Source organism: Vicia villosa, linkage group LG2 (genome assembly GCF_029867415.1).
Source record: "Vicia villosa cultivar HV-30 ecotype Madison, WI linkage group LG2, Vvil1.0, whole genome shotgun sequence".
Taxonomy (NCBI): Eukaryota; Viridiplantae; Streptophyta; class Magnoliopsida; order Fabales; family Fabaceae; genus Vicia; species Vicia villosa.
Genome location: NC_081181.1, coordinates 106,363,212 through 106,389,161, shown reverse-complemented (window position 1 = coordinate 106,389,161; position 25,950 = coordinate 106,363,212). Strand labels below are relative to the sequence as shown.

Genomic DNA, 25,950 nt, shown 5'->3' with positions numbered 1-25,950 from the left:
GAGGAAAACTGGATTTAGTCACTTTTTGCATTATACTTCCACTGGTGGAAGATATACTTTAAAACTGCTATTTTATTGAATTCACCACCAACTGCTATATCTTTCTTAGCATTACAAAGCCTTTATATAGGCTTGGATCAAAACTGACATAGAATATAATAAGATGATAATTAAGATGAGGACTCTTGGTTCTCTCAATCTTAATGTTACAACTCTAACATAACTCTAAATAAAGACAATAATTAGAATTTGATGGTTGCAATTCTCTCATAATTCTTACTATGTGTTGCTCTTTAACTCCCATTGCTTCTCTAAGTTGTTGAAATCTTCCTCTTGGTAGTGCTTTAGTAAAAATGTCTGCAAGCTGCTCTTGTGAACTGCAGAACACTAACTGCACATCGCCATCTTCGATCACACTTCGAATGAAGTGGTGCTTTATATTAATATGTCTTGTTCGACTGTGGAAAATAGGATTCTTCGCCATGGCTATTGCTGATTTATTGTCACAGTGAAGCAGCAAACTTTCTTCTTTCTTTTCTCCGATATCTTCAAGTATTCTTCTCAACCACAATGATTGTTGTGTAGCCAAACCAGCTGCCAAATATTCTGCTTCAGCTGAAGATTGCGCTACAGTGTCTTGTTTCTTCGAACACCAAGAAATTACTCCTGAACCCAGGCTGAACACCGAACCAGAAGTGCTTTTCATGTCATCAACACTTCCAGCCTAATCACTATCACATTAGCCTTTAGCTTCAAGTTTAGAATTCTTTTCAAACCTGATTCCATGTTCCATGGTTCCCATGACATACCTTAGAACTCGTTTTGCTGCTCCAAGATGTAAATGACTTGGTTTACTCATGAACCTTGAGAGTAAACTAGCAGCGAACATTAAGTCGGGTCGTGTAGTTGTTAGATAAAACAAGCTTCCAACCAAACTTCTATACATGCTTGCATCTACTAATCTTCCACCATCTTCCTTCTTTAATTTTTCATTCACCACTAAAGGAATGTCAACAGGTTTGCAGTCTTTCATGCCAAACTTTTTCAAAATATTTTCAGCATATCTCCTTTGACAAATAAAAACTCCATATTCATCTTGGTAAACCTTAACACCAAGAAAATGATGCAGCAAGCCAAGATCACTCATCTCATATTTTTTCATCATTTCTATTTTAAAATTTTCAACTATTTTCTTGTTGTTACCCGTATACACCAAATCATCAACATAAAGGGCAACAAGAAGGATATCATTTTTACCTTGATGCTTCACATACAAGGTATGCTCACTCTGACTTCTTTGAAATCCTTGTTGAATGAAGTAGCTGTCAATTTCACTATACCATGCTCTAGGGGCTTGTTTCAACCCATAGAGAGCTTTCTTCAACTTGTAAACTTTTTCTTCTTGGCCTTTAGTCATAAAGCCTTGAGGTTGTTGCACATATACCTCTTCTTTTAATTCTCCATTCAGGAAAGCTAACTTCACATCAAGTTGGAACAGGTTCCGCCCTTTATGAGCTACTAATGCAATAACTGTTCGTACAATATCCAATCTTGCAACTGGGGCAAAAGTTTCACTATAGTCAATTCCAGGCTGTTGTGCATAGCCTTTTACTACCAATCTAGCCTTGGCTCTTTTAATTAACCCATATGGATTATGCTTTAATTTGTACACCCACTTTACTCCAATAACTTCTTTGTCATTTGGCTTTTCAACTAGCTGTCATGTTTTGTTTTTCTCAATGGCATTTATCTCTTCTTGCATCGCATTCCTTCAAACATCTTCTTTGATTGCTTCATCAAAATTTTCTGGTTCCACAACACAATAGTTGCATCTTGCATAAATATCACTCAAATCCTTCAATTTTATTGGAGTTGAGCTGGGAGATGATGAACTTGAACTTGGTGAACTTGAAGAGGATGAGGAACATGGTGTACATGGAGCTGGTTACTCATTCTCAGCTGCTGAATTTTGTTGTTGTAATATGATTGCAGGGACTATTTTCTCCTTCATTTTGTCTTCTTCCCAATTCCAAGAAGCATTCTCATCAAATACAACATCCCGGATAATGATCACCTTGTTTGTCTTCAAGTTGTAAAGTCTATAGCCCTTTGACATGGAAATATAGCCAATAAAGACACATCTTTCACTTGTTTCTTCCAGCTTTGTCCTCTTTTGTTTTGGAATTTGAGCATAGCAAACACATCCAAAAATTTTCAGATGGTTCACCGACGGTGTTCCTCCACTCCAGGCTTCAAATGGAGTCTTTTTCCACACGGCCTTTGTTGGACACCTGTTCATCAAATACACAACAGTGTTAACGGCCTCGGGCCAAAAGGTTTTAGGTAAACCTTTCTCAAGTAGCATAGATTTTTCCATCTCCATCACAGTTTGGTTCTTTCTTTCAGATACACCATTTTGTTGAGGTGTATAGCCAACAGTGAGCTGTCTTTCAACACCTTCATCTTCACAAAATTTGTGAAATTCATTTGAGGTGTACTCCTTCCCTCGATCACTTCTCATCATCTTTATAAATCTGCCACTTTGTTTTTCAACTAATGCTTTAAACTTCTTAAAGATTACAAACGCTTCAGATTTTTGTCTCATGAAATATACCCAAGTCATGCGGGTAAAGTCGTCAATAAACAAGATAAAGTACCTGTTTTTACATGAGACAAAGTATTCATAGGGCCACACACATCTGTGTGTACAAGTTCCAACACTTGTTTGGCTCTCCATGCACCTTCTTTTGGAAATGGTTGTCGGTGGTGTTTGCCAATGACACATCCTTCACACACACCAGATTTTTCTTCGATTCTTGGCAGCCCATACACCATCTTCTTTTGATAGAGTAACTTGAGACTTTCATAATTCAAATGCCCAAGTCTCCTGTGCCATAAACATGAGTCATTCTCTTCTCTGGCCATCATGCTTGCATTTTTCTCATAGTTGAAAGATAGTGGAAAGCTCCTGTTGCTAGTCATCTTCACAACGACAACACTTCTTCTTTCTGAGTCAAAAATTTTGTACTCTGTATTCTCAAAGTTTAGAGAATAGCCGTGCTCTAGAAGTTGTCCAATGCTAAGCAAATTTTCGTCTAATTCTGGCACATAAAGCGTGTCATGTATGACTTTGCTTCCTTGCTTCGTGGTGACTCCAATGCTTCCTTTCCCTTTCACTTCGACATGTTCTCCATTGCCCAATTTAACTTTTGAGCCGAATGAAGAATCAATCTTTATAAATGCTTCCTTTTGTCCGGTCATATGGTTGCTACAACCGCTGTCCAAATACCAAACATTTTTACCTTCTTCATGCAATGCTTTTTGACAAGCAAAAAACAAATTTCCTTCATCAGATTCTCCTTCTGCGTATGAAGCATGTTGCTGATTTGCAAGACGACAATCCTTTTGAAGGTGCTCGAATTTCTTGCAATTGTGGCATTGCGGTTTGCCTTTGTTCCAACACTCCTTCTCGTCATGAGTGTCGCTGCTACAAATTTTGCACCATTTGCTTGATGCTTCATTCCATCTTCCGCCATTTGCGCCTCTTCCAGATCTGCCACGTGGGTTTCGACCTCTGCCCCTGCCTCTTCCAAATCTGCCACCTCTAGAAGACTCACCTCTAGTTTGTATTTGGGGCTTATTTTCACCATTGTTGGGCTGAATGTTGAGTTTAGATTGAAAGGCACTCTCAATTGATTTTTCAGAATGTCGTAACATCCTTTGCTCATAGGATCTCAAAGACCCCATCAACCCTTGAACAGTCAAGGTTGATAGATCCTTGGTTTCTTCTATCACACCCACCATTGGGTCAAACCTTGCTGTCAAACTAATCAGAATTTTGTCAACAATTTTGCGATCGTCTATCGTATCACCATGCGACTTCATCTGATTCACCAACTCGGAGATTCTGTTGAAGTATTCATTCAGGCTCTCGTTCTCCTTCATCCTTTCATTTTCATAATCTCTCTTAAGAGATTGAAGCTTCACTGTTCGCACCTTTGAGTCTCCTTCGAACTCTTGTTGTAGGATACTCCAGGATTCTTTCGATGTTTTAGCTCTCATAATCCTTGGGAAGATGGATAGAGAGACTCCTCTTTGAATAATTCCAAGAACTCCAGCATCTGTGATCTTCTTCTTCATCTCCTCAAGCCGTTCGCTTGATTCTTCAGCTTTTTCTTTTGATTTTTCAGCCTCTGTTGGTGCCGGTTCTTCATACCCATTTTTTACATACTCTAGAACATCCAAAGATGTGAATAGAGTCTCCATTTTAACAACCCAAAAATCATAGTTTTCTCCTTCAAATAGAGGAACTTTGACATTGCTGTAAGTTGCAGAAGGGTTGTTTGTGGAAGCCATAACTTTTGTTGTTTTTGCTGCAGCTGCAAGGATCTGCAGCTCTGATACCACTCTGTTGGTGGTATTCTAGAGGTGGTATGTGATAAATTATGGTGTTGCAGGATTCTGCGGAGGAAAACTGGATTTAGTCACTTTTTGCACTATACTTCCACTGGTGGAAGATATGCTTTAAAACTGCTATTTTATTGAATTCACCACCAACTGCTATATCTTTCTTAGCATTACAAAGCCTTTATATAGGCTTGAATCAAAACTGACATAGAATACAATAAGATGATAATTAAGATGAGGACTCTTGGTTCTCTCAATCTTAATGTTACAACTCTAACATAACTCTAAATAAAGACAATAATTATAATTTGATGGTTGCAATTCTCTCATAATTCTTACTAAAGCCAGTGGTGGTTACAACACATTAACTTTAACATGAGGAATACCATGAGAAAAGTAAGAACATGCCGAACATAGGGCACCATGTCCCTTGTAGTAAGAAAAATCATGCATTATTCTTTCAACAATTTCTTTCATGATACAATAACTTGAACAAAAAGAAATCAAAATTACTAGTTATTAGTCATTAAAATTGGACAAGAAGAAGAAATAACATTTTTATTCCTAATTTCAAACAGCAGAAATCATAATTCTTAATATCTCCTTTAGAGTTTATTTAAATTCCATGCGAGTCATCTTTTCCTTTGTTGAAGATATTGAAACATATCACATCTTGATGACAATTTTAACACAATTAGGTTGCTTCAATAGCTCAAATGCTTTGTTTATATCAGACAGTGGCACCTCATGGGTGAGCAGCTCATGAAGAGGGAGTTCCTATAAAATACAAATACAAAACACAATCATCAAATTTGCTATAAGATATAACTCTAAAACTTAAGACATTGAATCAGGAATAGCGACACAACTTGTTGCCTGTTTGTCTGCTGTTTCTGTAGAATTTTGATTATATTAATGAATTTATTACCTCTTTCTGACATTTATCTGCTACAATGGAAAGATCTGAAATGGTTTTTAGTCCTCCAAAAACAGACCCTTTCAATGTTCTCCCAAATATGATGGCAATAAGATCAAGTGGAACAATATTTTCAACTCCTGAACCAATAGCTATTGTTTTACCTGTTCCCTATATATAGAACCAAAATTTAACAACACAATTAACCAAATAACTGAATTCTTTGATGAAGTTGAAGCTTACCAACTTTGTGGCATCAATTGAGACATTAAGTAAAGAAGGAACTCCAGTGCATTCAAAAGAGTAATCCACACCAATTCCACCATTTACTTCTTTGACCAATTCTGAAGCAGATTTCTCAGAACCACTTGGATTTATAAAATGGGTCAGTCCAAAATTTTCTCCTTTTTCTCTCTTCATCTCATTTTTGTCAACTCCAATTATTTTACTTGCTCCCATCATTTTTGCTCCACTTATAGCCTGCTCCACAAGGTTTCATTTCTCATCATAGAATCAAAATCAAATTATTTATTAAAAAAAAACAAAACCCTAGTTTTAAATTACAGTCCGCAATCAGAATATTGCAGGTCTCAGCGATATATTATTGCGCAACCATAATTTAAAACTACAATAAGAATTTTATGAAAAACATATACCCCTAATCCAACAGCTCCAAGACCAAAAACAGCAACAGATGAACCACTTTTAACCCTAGCTTCCTTCCATGCAGCTCCATAACCAGTTGCAAAACCACATGAGATGAAACTTGCATAAGCTAGATTAATGGTTGGATCAACTTTGAGTAGATAGTTGACATCAACAACCACATACTCTGACCATGTAGCACAACTCAGAACATGATATAATCTCTGGCCTTTAATGGACAACCTTGAAGTGTTGTCAGGCATTAGGCCAGTGAATCTGACAGGATATGTCAGACAAAGATTGGTTTTCCCTGAAACACAATTCTCGCATTTTTTACACTCTCCTACATATGTTGGAATTATGAGATCCCCTTCTTTCAGATTTTTCACTTCATCTCCAACACTCTCCACAACACTGTTTTAAACACAAACAAAGATCAATATTAATAATTTAATATAGTCTCAACAATTTTTTTTTTAATATATTGATTAATTATATTTTTGTTGCTTTACCCTACTCCTTCATGTCCAAGTGCTAGAGGAAATTTATTCTGCAAATTATTTAGTATAGAGATCCATCAGCAAAAGTAAAAACAAGGAAAATAATGAAATTTATGTATTATCAAGATTATATAAAAATAACAAGCAAACGGGCAACAAGCTGCACTGCTACACAGAGTGAAATTAACGAACATGTGGAAATCCTTGAATGCTTGAGATATCTGTGTGGCAAAGACTAGCACAAAGCATCTTAACTCGAACTTCTGTTGCTTTTGGTGGATCTACTTGTATCTCTTCTACTGTTGCTGGTTTTCCAACCTCCCAACATATTGCAGCTACAATATAAATATATACATATACATATATACATATACGTATATACATATACATGTGTATGTGAGAGTGAAAGGATGTAATAAAAAAATACATTAGGTTAAATAAAAATCATGGTGATTGATATTTGATACCTTTGCATGTAATAACTTGTGAGGTGCTTGGCATATTGAAGATGAAATGCACAAATAATAGGTGATGTTGTAATTCTTGCTGCTTTGCAGAAACTAAATAGCAAGTAACTATATTATTAAAATAATGAAATAACTATATAAAATATAGTCAACAATCAAATATTAAATTCAGTATAATTATTAAAAAACAAAAGATTCAGTGAACACAAACACCCTCCAATATATTTTCTTAAAATATTTTTTATACTAATTAAACATGATGTGAGAAACATTGAATGATATAGTTTTAAAATCACCAACTCATGAAATTTTAAGATTGAAAAACTGGTATTTTATAAAATTTTATGGGAAAATATTATTTTTATTATCTGGGAAAATTTTCACAATAATTGGATACATGAATATAATTGATGGATTACTATTTCTCTATAACTACTTTCCATAGACTGTTAATATAGATGATATATTATATTTATTAATAATTTTTATACAGAAAGACATTACCTTACTTTTTGAAGGAAATGTAAATAGGAGTATTTTTTTTTAATAATATCTATGTATTCTTTTTATATATCTCTTTTTGTTTAGAATTTTTATTGTGTCTATTTTATTCTTAAATACTTTGATTGGTTTTATGGTATAAAATTGGAAGGGTTGTAAATTGTTGTGTTGTTGATTAGCTGGATTTATTTGTCTCCTTAAACGGTTTGTTTTATTATTAGTATCTAGTTTTTGGAATTGGTGGTGCGTAGGATGTAACACAAATATTGCTTCCATAAAATTTGGCCAAGGCTTCCATCTTTCCTTTCCCTCTTTACCTTGAAGTTGTGTGCAACAACAATGCAGTTTCAAACATAAATTTAGGTGTGATAAGTAGCAAAGGAATCGTTTTTACTTTAATATTGTTGAAGCTGTCTCTTCGGACAATAATGCTGTTTTATTTTTTCATTGCTTTCAAAACTTCAGTTATCTAAACAATTCTTGTAAATATCTCTTTTATTGTTGAACATTAATAGATCTATAGTTCTTATCTCCAACCAAAATGATTCCTTTATTTTATATAATTTTTTTAGTTACAATATAAATCATTAAATATACAAACCACCATCTAATATTAGCGAATTTTGTTTTATATAAAAGATTTTGGCTAAATTACCTCTAAGGTACTTTATGTTGTATTTAATTGTAATGATTTGGTCCTTTATCTTATTTTTGCTACAAAATTGTCTTTTAAGTTACCTAACATTGTCAACATTGCCCTTAGTCAAAGGTTCCGTCCCAAAAATGATGATTTGTCACTAACGGTGCTGAGGAGTCCGTTAACTTTGCTGACTATGCATATATTTTATTATCTTTAATTTATGAAGAAAAATATAAACAAATGGTGAACCCTAACCTTGTTGAGGTTAAATATCCTTCCCAAAATCGTGAACCTTCTCTCCATCAATGGCACAATTCGGTAGCACCGCAACAAATCGAAGAGCTGAGAACTCAATTTCGTTAATATTGAGTGCGTCTCAATCTGGAATAGAGACGTTATGTTTGTGTGGATCCAAAGTAGCGATAAGATTAGTTGAGGAGAAAGGAAGAAACTTAGGGAAGCTATTTTGGGGATGCAGATACTTTAAGGTACATATGTAGTGAATAGGTTGGATAAGATATTTCATTCTTCTGTGTCTAGATGGGTTTACTCTTATTGATTTTGTTAACAGAGCGAAGATGATAATCCTGGTTGCAACTTTTTTCTATGGTATGAAAATCAACATAGTGATGAAGGCAAACCAGAGATACAACACACTACATTTTCAAAGTGTTCCAAATGTGACGAAAAGGATTTATAACTCAAGATGCTTAGGAGGGATGACAACAACAACAAAGATATCATGAAGAACATTTTAAAGATGATGAAGATGCTATTTTATGTCATAATCTGTTTAGTTTTGATTTACCACCTTTTTTTTCTTTGGTCTTCCATTATTCCTCTTCCTTTTTTTAGATGTCTCCTCTAGCAGTAGTTCATCAAGAGGTTGATCATTTTGGCCAGCAATGAACCCTTATCCTACTAACAATTCACCAAATCCATCATTTAAAATTTCATCATCTGAGTCATAAAACCCTTCTACTATGTCCCTATCAGTTACTTCAGCTACTTCAATTGAAACCAATTCAGGTTCAGGTTAGGCCTCATTTGGTTCTGGTTGGGCCTCTGTGTTTAAATTCAAGTATTTTAGTTTTTTTCTTAGTTTATTCCAAGTTTGATTAACTTGAAGGAACAAGTGGGTTCTTCCATGATTAATGAGTATTACATGCAAATGTATTGGTAATGATAGTGCTTGAAAGATGTACAAAAGCAAGGTACATGTTTATTGTTTTCATAACATAAGCATGAATACGAAACTTTTAATTTGTGCAAATAACATGTCATTCATTCTTTTGCAATACTTGTTCATTTGTGAATCACTTTAGTTCGTAGCCTAATTGTGAGGAGACCTTCCACTGTTTACTATATGCACAGGAGACCAACATTGTTTGTTTTAACTCGATTTTCTTATGCTTAATCTTGATTTTTTGTTAAATTGTGTAAAGCATGAAAGTGATCGAGGCAAATTTTTGAATTTGAGCACAACCACTTGACCAAAAAATAACCTACCCTGTGAGTGAGCAAGAATTCGTTAAGCCACTTTGAGACTGGATATCGGGATCCATATCGGTTGTTGAAATTGTGAAACTTGTGCATACATAATTAGTTCATAACTGATTTTTGAATGGGTTATGAGTTTATTTCTTGAAACTTTGAGCTATCAACCATAAATTATGGTTTATCATTTTTTTTCCTTTTCCTTAGAAATTTTGGGAGTATTCTAATTTTAATGATTGGTTGTATTCAAGTTAGAGAGAAATAAGAAAAAGTGGGTTGCTCAGAGCTTGAGAAAGAAAATTGTGAAAAAAAGAGAAAGAAAAGTGGTTGAAAAAGAAAGAAAATTGAGAAAAAGAAAAAGAAATAAAGAAAAATGCTTAAAGAAAAAGTTTCAAACATTTTTGTGTGAATAGTTGTGATCAACGGTATATCCCATGAGCAAAATAAAAGTGGTTAATGAAGTTGTGAATCGGAAAAAAATGTGAATGTTTGAATGCTCTTTTAGGTTTTGGAAACTTAGTTTTAATGACCTTGAGAAATGACCCTTCTTTGTTAACCAGATCACATTAAAACCCTCAATATTCAACTAGTCATAATATCGCAGCGGAACAACATCAACAATAATATTCAAGTCTTGCATGCCAAACATGGGTAACTAAAAATCCGACATATCTCTATAGGTCATAACAACATAATCCAATAAGAGATAACAACATCCGAATATAATAACGAAACGACAAGACAACAGAGCATAGTCAAAACAAGCTAGACGTCCCTCGAGTGCTACGTATATGAGCATAAACACACCGACAAAAGCTAAAAGATAAACGGCTACTCCACGTCACTACCTGCACGTTACCAACAAAGGGTAACATTCAAATAGAAAGGGTGAGATATCATTCATTATAAAGATACGTATGATAATATTCAAAGCAAGAGAATAGATCATACATTGGTCACCACTTCTCACCACAACACTCAATACAACAATTCACATCACATAATCAACTTATGAAACGGCAACAATGTCAACAATCAACCATGAAAATATATATAATTCACAAGTAAGTTTCCAACATATCACGACAAACATCTCATCATCAAGTCATCACATCACATCAACATAATCATATAAGACTCAAATGCAATTCACATGTGACTCGACTTATGCAAATGCATGTGGTACTATTTGGAGTAAAACTCCCACCGTCCCAAAATTTGCCATGGGGCACACCGTCTCTATTTGCCATTAAGGCCACCGTCGCTTTTTTCCAATAAGGCCACCGTCTCTTTATGCAATGGATGTGACTCAATAAATGTAACATCCATATAAACACAACACACATCACAAACATGACGTCACAACATCGTCTAAATCACCATCGAACATTATCAATATAATGTCGAACTTCCACCACAACAGAATCATCAGCATTCATAAGAATGCATCACCCCACCTCACAATACATCACAAATTCATCATAATAGAGTAAACATCAACAATTCATCTTATTACCAATAACAATCACATACATCAAATCATTTCCCTTAAAGAAAGCTTCAAAAAAGTTCCTAATGTTTTTAAAATCATATTCCTTAGAAAGACATCAATTAAAGCTTCACGGAGGTTCAAACGGCATTTAAAAAGTAGTTATGTATCAAAAGATTTGAACATTTGAAATTTCACAAAGAGAAATGCTAGGGTCAAACATTTTAACACACTCTTCTATCACACACCAATAAGATTTAGACATGTCATCCACTTATTTTTATTGACTCACCTGTTACCGGTACAATAGGTTATTTAAAAATTGTAGTAAAAGTTAAAAAAAAAACTAATACTCTTCTTCTTCTTCTCATATTTCCAGTCTCCATAGATGGCTCTGACTCCTTCTCTTTTTCATTTGTATACAACTCACTTTATTTTTAAATTTTTGGAAAACCCATTTGAGGATATGTATATTAGTCATAGAAATTTATTATCTAGCTCAAAGATGAAGGGAACTGGAAAAGCGATGCCGGCAGCGGTGGTGTCGGTGGAATTTTTTTTAGAAGTTTCAGGTTGCTACTGAGTGTTCTTCCATGGTGAGGTTTCGAGTGGATGTGGTATTATTTCAAGAGAAATGGTTTTGTTGCAAGAGAAATAGATTGATTTGTGATGAATTTTGTTTTTCCGACTTAAGTGTCCCAATCTCTTCTCTGCATCTCCGACTCCAACTCTCCTCCTCGCCATATTCTCTGTGCTGACATCTGTTCTTTGTTGCTGTAAATTGTTTAATTGAAATTTGAAATTGTTCTGTGGTGTGGAGGTGTAATCAATTTTAAGATAATCAATTAGAGATTTCAATTTTGCAAATAAGTTTTTTTCATCTTCTTCTTATCACTGTAAGTGAAAGATGTTGTTTATGAGGATTGGTTAAATCATTAAAAGCAATACAAATGTATCAATTTCCATGTGTCTTATCAACTAGTGATTTTATTGGTGTTGTCTATACTATGTAATCAATGTTAAAATTGGTAGGCTACAATCACAATTATAATTCTTCTATAATTACAATCCTAAACATAAGATTCTTCTATAATCACAATCAAAATTCTTCTATAATCACAATTGATCTTATATTTGTTATAGTAAAAGTACCACTGCAATAGAAATCCAATCAGCTTTATGCATCTATTTCATCTATATGAGACACTGTAACAGAACTCCAATCATTGATTTCAGCAACTTAGAAGCACTTAGGACTTAACAAATTCACTCTTCATTCACAGTCTACACTACTTGAATCCAAAAAATATCATATGATGTATTAAACAATAGAGTAATGCCCAACTGGTTTGATAATTAAAAGTACTGAATCAGTAACAAAATTGACACTAAAATGTGTCCAACAAAATTTGTAACTTTAACATCACAAAATCCAACAGCACTAAAATTTGTAACTTTTACATTATAAAATCCAAAACCGCTAAAAGTTGTAACTTTTACATCACAAAATTTGTAACTCAAATTGATATTCCCTGTGATGATAATGCCAACATCATTAAACCAACTCATCTTGCATTTAGAATCATCATGTCTTAGAATTAACAATCCTGTAAAAAAAAAAGAAAAAGAATTATATAAAAGTTCAAAATGAATAAAAACAGTGTGTATAGAAATCAAAAATTGTAACTACTAAACAATTTACAACAAATGCATTACAGAGAATGAATAAAAACAGTGTGTATAGAAATAAAAAAATTCTAACCTTATTCAATTTAATATTAGATTTTCTTTTACAACCTTTTTCGATTCCACTCTTCATTCTTTTTGGAGCCCCTTTTGTTTTTGATACTTGAGGATCAAGTAGTGACTTCAAAGGTAAAACATTCTTTCTAACATTTTCTTTGTTGATCTTCAAAGATTTATTAATAGTTGCACATTGGGGTAAGGTCTCCTCAAAAACCTTACAAGCAAAATTGTAACTCTCATTACTTAATGACCCTTCATGAATAAATTCAATAGCCTTTTCATATAAACAATCAAATCTCTCTTTATCTGAACCAACATCTTCATTCATTTTTCTCCTATTATGGTTACTTCTAACATCTTTAGTCCATCTTCTTAATATGTAGTGTGATGGAACAACAAAGACACCAGCAACTAAAAGTGCCATCAATGAATGTCGACATAGATATCCATTAAACTCAAATGAGCGACATAAGCAAGAAATTTCCTCTTTTGATGCATTCCATTCTACATCAAACTCCTCATTTTTCTCAAAGTCCAAGATTTTAAATGTAGTAATTTGATCATCTTTATGCTCTTTCAAAACAAGAGTGCCTGATAATCCCAAAACTTCTACTTGAAATCTCTTAAATACTTCATGTGTGTAAATCACTGACATTTGCTTTTCAAAAGGGGAAGGAGTTTTAAGAACAGGTTGCTTGTGCCAAGTATTAAAGTCAGCTAGTTTTTCTGCCTCTTCTCTATCCGTCAAAGCAACTTTGTATTTTTCAACAAATTCTTTTAAGGTAGTTTTCTTACAGACGTATTTGTCAAAAAATGAATTAATGCTTTCTGATCTCTGAGTCGTTGACATACCACCAAAAAAAGTATCCTTCATGTAAACGGGAACCCAATGCTCACGCTCATCATATAAAGATTCAATCCAAGCATCCCCGCGTAGCTGGAATATTTCCACCATTTCTTGCCATTTATCTTCAAATTCCTGCTTTGACCAAGACTTGTAAATGCATGAGTTGAGATATCTCATGAAGTCGGAATTTTTTCTTAATACGTGACTAAGCTTCTCAGGAACCTTTCTAAGTATATGCCAAAGACAAAATCGATGTCGAGTATTTGGAAATACCTCTTTAATTGCAACTTTCATAGCCTTATCTTGATCAGTTATTATTGCATTTGGAGGTTTTCCACCCATTGCTCTAAGCCACGTTTTCATCAACCATATGAATGTATTTGAGGTTTCATCAACTAGTAACGCGCAACCAAGTAATCTTGACTGAAAGTGATTATTCACACCAATAAAAGGAGCAAATGGCATTTTGTACTTATTAGTGATATATGTTGTATCGAATGAGATCACATCTCCAAACTCTTGATAATCATCTCTTCCTTTTGCATCTACCCAAAACACATTTTTAAGACGGTTTTCATCATCCAAATCAATTGCATAAAAAAATCTTGGATTTTCTTCTTGCATAAGCATAAAACACTCCAACATTGCAGTTGCATCTCCCAATTCTAAACTCAAACGACGATCTTTATCTAAATGATTTCTAACATCTTTCTCCAAACAACCAATATTTTCATATCCTCCATGTTGTTTGGCCATTGTGGCGTAAATTTTTGTTGTTCTCACCCCAACTTGTTGTAAAGTTTCAATACAATTCTTTTGAGCTTTATTGATTCTTCTATGGCAAGGGAAATAATGTGCATATGTTGGAAAAAGATCATGATTGTGATCTTTAATGAAACTGTGAATACTCCACTTGCCATCACAGTTTCTTTTAATACGCAAGCTAGCTTCACACTCCAACTTCAAACAAGGACGTGGATTATGTGCAATGGATGGTCTCTTTTTTCCATATCTTGTGCAAGCATATGTAATATCGATAAACTCCATAGAAACCTTTGATCGACGACTAGTTTTAATTGAAATTCCAAACCCAACTGATTTAGCATAATCAATGTAGAATGAATATGCATTTTCCTGTGACTCAAATTCCATTCCAATGACTGGTTCTTTACTATCACTAGCTCCAAAATTCTCTTCATTTTCTTCAACAACAGAATCTTTATCACCTTTAACAACTTCCATTAATTCCTAATATTTTAAAAAAAAACATCTAAAAAAGTTGGAGTAATTATATAACAAGTTTTAAGTATATTGTAAACATATATAGAGAGACATAGCATGAAGTAAATATATAACAACAAGTTCAAAGCATATTGTAAACATATATAGAGTGATTCATAACATGTAACATTCTTCAAAGGTTGATAAAATTCAAACTTAAATGAAATGATAATATAGAAAACCAATACAGGATATTTGATACAAACTGTCACATATATAAAGAAAGAGAGTGTCATAGCATATAGTGTCTTTCATAGAGAAAATAATACAAGAACTTAAATTTAACATACCTTGAAAAAGTAGAGATGATGATAATATATGGTGAAGATAGCTTAAAAAAAGCAAGATACTAGCAATGAAATGGAACGCAAGTTTTTTTTTTTGCCAAATTTTCTTTACACAGAGAACTTGAAGAATATGAAAAGATGGTGCACAAAAGACGAAAAGTAAAATTAGAATAATAAAAATAACATTAAATATGAAATAATAGGTTGGTGTTTCAAAAAGTAATCGGTAACAGGTGATTCATTAAAAATAAGTGGATGACATGTCTAAATATTATTGGTGTGTGATAGAAGAGTGTGTTAAAATGCTTGACCCTAGCATTTCTCTTTCACAAAACAGGCCTTTCGCCCGGCAGAAACAGTCACTCGCCCGGCGCTCGGAGGCAGTAACTTGGTCACAAAAACTCTCGCTCGCCTGCTAAACTCGCCCGGCGGGACCATGTGGGCGTTGGCTCGCCCGACGAAGCAACACGCTCATCCGGCGGAAGCCACAAAACAACACCCGCCCGGCAAAGCAAAACGCTCGCCCGACGCTCTACACCAGAACCAGAAAAGTCTATGCGTTTTCAGCACTTCCAACACCAATCCCAAATTCTATTTTAACCATTCAAACTCATTTCAAACATCATTTTATCACATGTTATGGGTTCTTACTCATGTTTCTAGGCATGGATTCTCATACAAACATCTACAACATGATTAATGGCACAATCTAAAGGATTCTATCATAAACCCTAACAATTTCAAATCACACATTCATAGAGAAACAACATATGATCAAACACACCCTAAACATCATCATACATCCCTTTAGCATGAAATAATCCCACCCTTACCTCGGGATTTGGATTGAAGCCAACTCTAATCTTTAATCTCTCTTTCTCTTCTCTCTTCTCTCTTCTCTTCTTTCTCCAAAATCCCCAAATGAGATTCTAATTCTATTTTTTTCTAAAACCCTTGTTTTGTTAAACCTTACTATCTTCTAATTGCTAATGGACCCTAATTAACACCCCTCTAATGCTAATCCTATCATAGGCCCAATAACTAGTCTAATCACCAACTTAAGTCATTTACTAGTGAAATTCAATAAATAACATAAAGCCACATAGGCACATATACACACTTAATCCACATAATTCACAAATAATAAAATAAAATACGAAATATTAAATACGGATGTTACATAATGCATAAGTTAATCTAGATGTTTGCAATATTGTTGTGTGTAAGTTAGGTTCCTCAATTTTGTTTTCTATCTTAATGAAGATGTGTGTTAGGCGTGATTCATGTTTATACTTGTGTTGCTTTAGAATTTTTTACATGTGTTTTGTATTTAGAACTAGTCTCATAATCATGGTGTTGTTGCAGAATAGTGGTAAGCGTTGCTTTTCTTGTACTTTTGGAGTTTGAACCATGCATTTGTGTTCTTTTGTTAATGCTTGTCTGATCTTAAGATTTTTAGTAAGTGTGCTTATTTCTTTAGGTTTATTTGGCTCTTGTTTGAGGACAAACAAAAGTCTTAGTTGGGGAGAGTTTTTAAGGGTCAAATTATGTTAATATTTAGTATACTTTAATGGTACCTTTTAACTCGATTCATTGCAAATTCATGTTAAAACTCCATCTTTAGTGTAAATAATCGCTTTTTAGTTTTATCGAGTAAATATTGTACAGTTTAATAATGGGTTAAATATATTTTTGTTCCCTATAAAATTATCAAATTTTGCTTTTAGTCCCTATAAAAAAATGGCATGTTTTGGTCCTTCCAAAATTATTATGCATGTAGTTTTAGTCTTCGTTGTTAAACCAATGTGTATTTTTAAATGATAATTTCGCAGACATGTTTAGAATGTTATTAAAAGTTCTTCGAAAAAAATGAACTCAAAATTTAATTTCTAAGTCGAAAATTTCGTTACTTTTATCATTATGTTTTGAAATTTAAAAAATTCATATTTAATTCTCCTCATTTTAAAAAATTCTGAAATTTGGTAAATAAACATTTTACAGTATTCTAAACATGTATGCACAAAAATATTCAAAAATTTAAAAGTTAAAGGATAATTAAACAATTTTTAAAATTTTAAAAATAGTAGAGACTAAAATTGCATGCATAAAAATTTTGTAGGGAGTAAAATCTTTTATTTTTTTTAATAGGGACTAAAAATCAAATTTGAGATATTTATAAGAACCAAAAACATATTTAACCCTTTAATAATTTATGGATCAATTTATGAGAAAAGGAATTTTGTTATATATTATTCTTGTAATGATGTACATCAATAATATATATTTCAATTTTTCATATATATATATATATATATATATATATATATATATATATATATATATATATATATATATATATATATATATATATATATATATATATATATATATTTAAAATAAAAAAGTTTGCTTTACCAAAATTATTTTACATCAATAATATATATTGTTACCATAGAAAAAGTAAAGTTAATGTGTAAGTTAAAGAAGTCAATATATGAACTAAAACATGCTTCAAAGAAATGGTATCTTAAATATAAAATTACCATTTTGTCATATTGTTTTGTAGAAAACAACATAGATTCAATGTATTTATGCGAAGGTGAATGGAAGAAAATTTATAATTTTGGTCTTATATGTTGATGACCTTTTGTTCTTATAAGTTTCTCTCTAAGAAGTTTGAATTGAAAGATATGGATGTGGCATCCTATGTAACAAGAATAGAAATATTCCATAATAGATAACAAGACTATTGGAATTGTCTCAGAAAATCTATATAAATAAAATATTAAAGAGATGTATAATAGATAAATGCTCCACATAGATAGTTTAGTCAAATGGAATGTCTCAAAAATGAGTTGGAACAAAAAGAAACGGAGTCTATTCTCTATGCATCAGTGGTCAGGAGCTTACGGTATGCCCAAACATGTATCTGACCAGATATCACTTTTTCCATTGGTATGTTGGATTGATATCAAAGTAATCTTGAAAAGATTGAAAAGTTGCAAAATATTCGTTGGTACTTACATGACACGTAAGAGTGCTTACTCACATATAGAAGGTCAGATCACCTTGAAGTAGTTGGTTTCTCAGATTCAGACTTTGTAGGATGCGTGGACTCAAGAAAAATCTATATTTAGATATTATTTTCTTTTGGTTGGAGGATCAATATCACATAAGAGTGGAAAACAATCTATAAATACTACTTCTACTAAAGAGACGACATTTTTCACATGCTTTAAGGCCACAATTCAATCACTATGACACGATTAATAATAACTATTTTTTTCCTTAAAGGGTGCAATGGTGACATTGTTCATGAACAACAATTATTATTTATGTTGCCTCATCTCAGTGCTCATGGTCAACAATAATATAACACATGAGGAATTTGTTTAAATATAAGAATAAATAACATGTTAGCCGAATCTGAAAAATACTCAAATTTAGGGTTAAACGAGTTTCCTCTTAGCCGAATGAAGGTTAGATGAATACAAATACAAGTGGATAGCAATGAATCAGATATTCTTAAGTCTCATGAGATCCATAAGGACCTGAGAGGTGTTTGACTAGATCAAGACATAGTGGAACTTAACTATTTTGCATTTTAATTGTAAGCCTTGCTTGTAGTGCCACTAACTAAAGTTTATACTAATAGAGAATTATGTTCTCTGAGAAAATTCCGCACGGGTGAATTAGAGAAATGAGGAATACCATGAGAAGAGGAAGAACATGCCGAACATAGGGCACCATAACTTAGTGTCTTGGAAATAGAACGGATTGCACTATTGTTGTTCATGCTTTTAAGGACCATAATTTAGTGCCTTGGAAAATCAAATCACCACCATGTATCCAATTAAATTATTTTTTATTTTTAAAAAAATTTAATGACATGGAAGATTAATGATTTTCTATGGGATGACAGTCTAAAATTATTTTACACTGTTAGTACAATACTTTTTAACTCCTAAAACAAATGAAAAATGACTAAAACAAAATTAAAATATTTGTAAGATCAAAATCCAACAAAAAAAAATTAGAGAAACTAAAACCCAAAAATATATATATTTGTATGAATCAATTACATATTTAAATTAATTATATATAAACATATTACTTTATTGATATTTTGGTTTTATATTTTATTTAAATTTGGTTCGGGACGACCTTTGACCTAAAGATAGAGAGATCTAATTACAAGAAAGCTCAATCAAAAGACACGTACACTGAGTTTCTAAAGATTGAGATTGAGTGGCTCGCAATCTTAAAGGCAACACCTAATATTATATTTGCCCTAAAATAATTGTCAGCAGTTAGATTTAATCAAAAGCCTCTTATTCCACGTCTCATGATCCAAGGTGGTTATAATCACCTTTCATATATAGAGTTCTACATGCGCTAACATTTAGGTATTCTATCCATTCTGACACTCAGACTATTTCTCATTCATTTATTAACTTAGAGATTGGAGTGTTAATTTTGAAAATTCATCCCTCTACTGCATCTAAAGCACACTCCACCGTGCAACCCCTATTTCACTATGTCATTACTTATTACTAAATGTTTCATGTTAGACTTTGATATGGTAAGTATCACATATTTCTGTTGAGTGCAAGTTAAAGTTTCACATTGCCTATGAATGAGTTGAATGCTAGATTTATAAAAGAGATATCGCATTCACCTCACACTTTAAGGTTTTGGATTGAAATTTGGTGTCTCCATGTGGTCCTGGAGCATTGGTCCATCTTGTTATAGGATGTGAGGAAATCCCGCATTGCCTATTTTCCAACAATTTCATCCCACCAAACTGATTAAGGACATACATATTCTGGGAGCCAGGAATTTAAACTTAAAAGAACTTAAAAGAATGAACTGATTAGGGACCTGGTGAGGCTGGAGTTTAAAATTACAAGAGTCACACATGTTGTAACATTCAGAATTTTTCCATGTCAAAATTACAATGGCCCAATAAAAATTCTTATTTAATGACTTGTAAGCTAAACGAAGACAAAAACATGGAATAGTACTTTTTTGGCTTTATACCGCCGGTTTAGTCCGGTTCGGGGACAAGTTCTGACATCAACATCAAGTGGTTCCATCCCCCTCCCGATCGCAGTTGCGGGAGATCGAACCGTGGTTCAACCTACCAAATCCAACGCCAATCACCACTAGACCAACTAACGATTGGTACATTTCCAAAGGTTTTTGAAACACCTAGTTATTATTATTATTATTAGAGAAAAGGGGTGATGCACTGACAGTATAAAATATTTTTACACTGTCAACCAATCACCACCCATGTATCTAATTAAACCATTTTTTTATTTAAAAAAAAACTTAATGACATGGCATACTTATGATTTTCTATTGGATGACAGTGTAAAATTATTTTACACTGTCAGTGCACTACCTTTTAACTCTTATTATTATTATTATTATTATTATTATTATTATTATTATTATTATTATTATTATTATTATTATTATTATTATTATTATTATTATTATTATTATTATTATTATTATTATTATTATTATTATTTTTCTAAAATATAAATTTTATTATAACTTCAAATTTTTTAGGTGCCTTGTTTATCCTTTTCTTTGTCCAATGATGTTGAAACTTAAGAGAAACAAATGAAAGAGATTGAGTCAAAATAATAAATAATATACTAATACTTTACATTATTTTAAAATTAAATATATTATACAAATAATTACATTTTTATTTATATTTCTTTTTCTATTAATATACTAATTTTTATACCAAAATAGTTACATCATTTGGTAAATATATAACTTTCTTTTCTTTTATTTTTTATCCACTTTCATTCAATCAAACATTTAGCATATCAATCTTTACCTACTGTCCCGTTAACAGATACATTTACAGTAGTATATAGTCCTTAATCAGTAATATATAATCCTCAATCATGAAATAAATTAATAAGCTATAAAGTTGTACATATATGACTTAAAAGATTTTAAGTCATTATAAAAATAGTATAATAGGTGTACTAAAATATTGATATCAAACTCAAAACTTCTGCATGTTAGCTAGTAAATAAAGAAGAAAAAAACAGAGCCAAGTGTCTCTGTGGGGGAGAAAAGAGTTAATGTAACCGGTTGAGCAAGCGTAAATTATAACTTTTTGTATTTGGAGAGATTATGATTGATTTTTCTGCAACTTCTTCTGGAATTATAAAGTCGGGATCATCCAGATCATTGACATCTTTAGATAAATCGTTATCTATCCATTGAGACCAATTTATATCGTCATCATCATTATCGAGGTTTGAAGACGTCTCTTCTATATTTTGAATGTTGTTAATCTTGTTAACTAGTGTTAGTAGCATTTGATGGTTCATCCTTTCAAAGTCTCTGCATGATTATTAACAACGATTCACAGATATTCTCTATATTCAACATAAAATCTACGTAATTATTCTCATTTTTACACTTACTTGTACGTGCAAATTGCGTATAAAAGTTGAACCAAAGCCGCTACCATGAAAAGTAACCTCACTTTGTTGATAATCCATGTTTGTTTCTCCATGTTGTCGTCGCTTATTAAACGAATAAGTAGTACTTCAACCACGAGAGTAGCACAAAGTTCTGAAAATATCATTCCAATCGATATCATAATATGTTTAATCTATACTAACTTCGACGCTAAGAAACTAAAAACATTACTTAGTATACTTACCGATGTAAAGTAAAGGTCTGATATTATAGGTCAGTTTCGTGCTAGTCAACATAAAGACGACACAGATCGATATGAAATAAATGAAGAAAGCTTTAATAACTCTTGATTCAAGCAACATGGCATTTTGCAAAGCAAAAAGTTTATCCAATGCAACAAACATAGTAGCCTGTTTTGCTTCAAAGGATTCCTAGAGTACAAATATTAAAAAAAATCATTAAGAATTCATTAGCATAATAAGCATAAACACCAAAAAATCAATAGGCCAGAAAAGTTGCAAACCTGAGCAGACAATATTGTTTTTGAATTTTCCATTAACCTATCATGTAGTCCTTGAATTTGTTCCTGCCTCTTAAGAAGCTCTTCTTGTTGCCTATGTCCATATTGTGCAAAATATTGCAAGCTTTTCCTACATTTCACCAATCATGAGGTTAACATTTTTCCAAATTAAAATCGAATTTCTAGCATTTAATCATCCGTACCTGCTCTCTTCGAGTGCTTTGAATTGAAGTTCATTCAATGAATTTAGTCCTTTGAGTGCGGTGGACTGTCCGTCTAAAAGTTGTTGTTGTTTATCTAAAGAGATCCCGGCCATATTTCCAATATCTTGGGCTTTGTTTTGTAAATTGTTCATCTTCGATGACATTGCATCGCCAACTTTGATCACCTCATTCTCAATCTCAATGGCTTCATCTCTCAACTTTTCAATTTCCTTCCCCAAATAACTATAAGATTCTTTAAGCAATGCTACTCCATCCTCTAAATTCCTCTTCATGTCCTCTTGGCCTTCTTTTAGTTGCAACTGTGATGCTTCAATTTTAGTAGTTTGCTCATAAACACTCTTAGAATGTGTTAATACCACATCAATATCGCCTTCCACATTCTTGACAGTTTGCGCTACGAACTGCGCGTAACTATATATATTTTCATAATACACATACGCTTTTGTTTTCAAAATATGGTAAAAGTTTTCTTTACCAAAATTATTTTACATCAATAATATATATTTCAATTTTTCATATATGTATATTTTAAAAAATATTGTATCATAAATTAAAAACAATTTTTAAATAAAAATATTAATAACCTAAATAATTAAAATACAACACAGTTTTCTCATGTTTGATTCATACATTAATATAATATATTTATTTTTCTTTTTTATAATGGGTTAAATATATTATTGGTACCTATAAATATGATCATTTTCACTTTTGGTCCTTATAAAATTTTTCTTCAAAGATTGATCCCTACAAAATTTTTCATCCACAAAATCAGTCATCCATGTTAACGCTCACTAACGAACTTATGACGTGTCATCCAGGTGGAATTAATGTATTTTTGAACATAGAACGGATTGCATTCTTGTTGTTCATGCTTTTAAGGACCATAACTTAGTGACTTGGAAAATCACATATTCTTAAGTCTCATGAGATCCTTAAGGACATGAGAGGTGTTAGACCAGATCAAGACATAGTGGAACTTAACTATTTTACATTTTAATTGTAATCCTTGCTTGTAGCGCCACTAACTAAAATTTATACTAATAAAGCATTATGTTCTGAGAAAATTCTGCGCGCATGAATTAGAGAAAATGAGGAATATCATGACAAAAGGAAGAACATGCCGAACATAGGGCACCATGTCCCTTGTAGTAAGAAAAATCATGCATTATTCTTTCAACAATTTCTTTCATGATACAATAGCTTGAACAAAAAGAAATCAAAATTACTAGTTATTAGTCATTAAAATTGGACAAGAAGAAGCAATATTCATTATTCTTAATATCTTCTTTAGAGTTTATTGAAATTTCATGCGAGTCATCTTTGCCTTTGTTGAAGATATTGAAACACATCACATCTTGATGACAACTTTAACACAATTAGGTTGCTTCAATAGCTCAAATGCTTTGTTTATATCCGACAGTGGCACCTCATGGGTGAGCAGCTCATGAAGAGGGAGTTCCTATGAAATACAAATACAAAACACAATCATCAAATTTGCTATAAGATATAACTCTAAAACCGAAGACATTGATTCAGGAATAGCGACGCAACTTGTTGCCTGTTTGTCTGTTATTTCTGTATAGTTTTGATTATATTAATGAATTTATTACCTCTTTCTGACATTTATCTGCTACAATGGAAAGATCTGAAATGGCTTTTAGTCCTCCAAAAATAGACCCTTTCAATGTTCTCCCAAATATAATGGCAAAAAGATCAAGTGGAACAATATTTTCAACTCCTGCACCAATAGCTATTGTTTCACCTGTTCCCTATATATAGAACCAAAATTTAACAACACAATTAACCAAATAACTGAATTGTTTGATGTAGTTGAACTTACCAATTTTGTGGCATCAATTGAGACATTAAGTAAAGAAGGAACTCCAGTGCACTCAAAAGAGTAATCCACACCAATTCCACCATTTACTTCTTTGACCAATTCTGAAGCAGATTTATCAGAATCACTTGGATTTATAAAATGGGTCAGTCCAAAAATTTCTCCTTTTTCTCTCTTCATCTCATTTTTGTCCACTCCAATTATTTTACTTGCTCCCATCATTTTTGCTCCACTTATAGCCTGCTCCACAAGGTTTCATTCTCATCATAGAATCAAAATCAAATTATTTATTAAATAAATAAATAAAACATAAAGCCCTAGTTTTAAATTACAGTCCGCAATCACAATATTGCAGGTCTCAGCGATGTATTATATTGCGCAACCATAATTTAAAACTACGATAAGAATTTTATGAAAAATATATACCCCTAATCCAACAGCTCCAAGACCAAAAACAACAACAGTTGAACCACTTTTAACCCTAGCTTCCTTCCATGCAGCTCCATATCCAGTTGCAAACCCACATGAGATGAAACTTGCATAAGCTAGATTAATGGTTGGATCAACTTTGAGTAGATAGTTGACATCAACAACCACATACTCTGACCATGTAGCACAACTCAAAACATGATATAGTCTCTGGCCTTTAATGGACAACCTTGAAGTGTTGTCAGGCATTAGGCCAGTGAGTCTGACTGGATATGTCAGACAAAGATTGGTTTTCCCTGAAACACAATTCTCGCATTTTTTACACTCTCCTACATATGTTGGAATTATGAGATCCCCTTCTTTTAGATTTTTCACTTCATCTCCAACACTCTCCACAACACTGTTTCAAACACAAAAATTGATATTAATATAGTTTCAACAAAAAAAATTTTAGAATATTGATTAGTTATATTTTTGTTGGTTTACCCTACTCCTTCATGTCCAAGTGCTAGAGGAAATTTATTCTGCAAATTATTTTGTATAGAAATCCATCACCAAAAGTAAAAACAATGAAAAATAAAAAATTTATATATAATCAAGATTATATAAAAATAACATGTAAACAGACAACAAGTTGCACTGCTACGCAGGGTGAAATTAACGAACATGTGGAACTCCTTGAAGGCTTGAGATATCTGTGTGGCAAAGACTAGCACAAAGCATCTTAACTCGAACTTCTGTTGCTTTTGGTGGATCTACTTGTATCTCTTCTACTATTGCTGGTTTGCCAACCTCCCAACATATCGCAGCTACAATATAAATATATACATATACATATATACATATACATGTGTATGTGAGAGTGAAAGGATGTAATAAAAAAATACATTAGGTTAAATAAAAATTATGGTGATTGATACCTTTGCATGTAATAACTTGTGGGGTGCTTGACATATTGAAGATGAAATTCACAAATAATAGGTGATGTTGTAATTGTTGCTGCTTTGCAGAAATTAAATAGCAAGTAACTATATTATTAAAATAATAAAATAACTATATAAAATATAATCAACAGTCAAATATTAAATTCAGTACAATTATTAAAAAACAAAAGATTCAGTGAACACAAACACCTCCTAAATATTTTCTTAAAATATTTTTTATACTAATTAAACATGATGTGAGAAACATTGAATGATATCGACCCGTCTTAAAAAATACTGATAGATATAGACATATAGTTTTAAAGTCACCA

General features: G+C 32.4%; 4 protein-coding genes across 4 annotated transcripts; all 4 read right to left on the bottom strand.

The window, feature by feature from the left end:
* Nucleotides 1-5,073: 5,073 nt before the first annotated feature.
* LOC131646571 (8-hydroxygeraniol oxidoreductase-like) lies at nucleotides 5,074-6,969 on the bottom strand. The gene is made up of 7 exons (XM_058916581.1): nucleotides 6,936-6,969; nucleotides 6,661-6,803; nucleotides 6,481-6,518; nucleotides 5,980-6,382; nucleotides 5,567-5,803; nucleotides 5,336-5,494; nucleotides 5,074-5,184 (listed from the first exon to the last, which is right to left on the bottom strand). The coding sequence occupies exons 1-7, from the start codon at nucleotides 6,967-6,969 to the stop codon at nucleotides 5,074-5,076; spliced, it is 1,125 nt and encodes a 374-aa protein (XP_058772564.1).
* A 5,449-nt stretch (nucleotides 6,970-12,418) lies between these two features.
* LOC131649741 (protein FAR-RED IMPAIRED RESPONSE 1-like) lies at nucleotides 12,419-14,897 on the bottom strand. Its single transcript, XM_058919499.1, has 2 exons — nucleotides 12,860-14,897; nucleotides 12,419-12,669 (listed from the first exon to the last, which is right to left on the bottom strand). The coding sequence occupies exons 1-2, from the start codon at nucleotides 14,895-14,897 to the stop codon at nucleotides 12,419-12,421; spliced, it is 2,289 nt and encodes a 762-aa protein (XP_058775482.1).
* Nucleotides 14,898-21,333: 6,436 nt separating this feature from the next.
* On the bottom strand, nucleotides 21,334-23,699 carry LOC131649740 (protein GAMETE EXPRESSED 1-like). Its single transcript, XM_058919498.1, has 6 exons — nucleotides 23,656-23,699; nucleotides 22,406-22,837; nucleotides 22,206-22,332; nucleotides 21,927-22,113; nucleotides 21,685-21,835; nucleotides 21,334-21,601 (listed from the first exon to the last, which is right to left on the bottom strand). The coding sequence occupies exons 1-6, from the start codon at nucleotides 23,697-23,699 to the stop codon at nucleotides 21,334-21,336; spliced, it is 1,209 nt and encodes a 402-aa protein (XP_058775481.1).
* Nucleotides 23,700-23,777: 78 nt separating this feature from the next.
* Nucleotides 23,778-25,649, bottom strand: LOC131646570 (8-hydroxygeraniol oxidoreductase-like). The gene is made up of 7 exons (XM_058916580.1): nucleotides 25,616-25,649; nucleotides 25,362-25,504; nucleotides 25,182-25,219; nucleotides 24,693-25,095; nucleotides 24,270-24,506; nucleotides 24,040-24,198; nucleotides 23,778-23,888 (listed from the first exon to the last, which is right to left on the bottom strand). The coding sequence occupies exons 1-7, from the start codon at nucleotides 25,647-25,649 to the stop codon at nucleotides 23,778-23,780; spliced, it is 1,125 nt and encodes a 374-aa protein (XP_058772563.1).
* Between the last annotated feature and the right edge of the window lie 301 nt (nucleotides 25,650-25,950).

Bases quoted from the DNA above. Each gene is read 5' to 3' on its own strand.
- LOC131646571 (XM_058916581.1), bottom strand. From the start codon at position 6,969: ATGCCAAGCACCTCACAAGTTATTACATGCAAAG. The intron at 6,383-6,480 runs GTAAAGCAACAA...TGTTTAAAACAG, and splicing joins CTTGGACATGAAGGAGTAGG to TGTTGTGGAGAGTGTTGGAG. The intron at 5,495-5,566 runs GTAAGCTTCAAC...TTCTATATATAG, and splicing joins CAATTGATGCCACAAAGTTG to GGAACAGGTAAAACAATAGC.
- LOC131649741 (XM_058919499.1), bottom strand. From the start codon at position 14,897: ATGGAAGTTGTTAAAGGTGATAAAGATTCTGTTGTTGAAGAAAATGAA. The intron at 12,670-12,859 runs GTTGTAAAAGAA...TTTTTTTTACAG, and splicing joins GAAGAGTGGAATCGAAAAAG to GATTGTTAATTCTAAGACAT.
- LOC131649740 (XM_058919498.1), bottom strand. From the start codon at position 23,699: ATGAATATTGCTTCTTCTTGTCCAATTTTAATGACTAATAACTA. The intron at 22,838-23,655 runs GTAATTTTGATT...AAATATATATAG, and splicing joins ATTTTAATGACTAATAACTA to TTACGCGCAGTTCGTAGCGC. The intron at 21,602-21,684 runs GTAAGTGTAAAA...ATAATCATGCAG, and splicing joins TACGCAATTTGCACGTACAA to AGACTTTGAAAGGATGAACC.
- LOC131646570 (XM_058916580.1), bottom strand. From the start codon at position 25,649: ATGTCAAGCACCCCACAAGTTATTACATGCAAAG. The intron at 25,220-25,361 runs GTTCGTTAATTT...AATAATTTGCAG, and splicing joins GCCTTCAAGGAGTTCCACAT to AATAAATTTCCTCTAGCACT. The intron at 24,199-24,269 runs GTAAGTTCAACT...TTCTATATATAG, and splicing joins CAATTGATGCCACAAAATTG to GGAACAGGTGAAACAATAGC.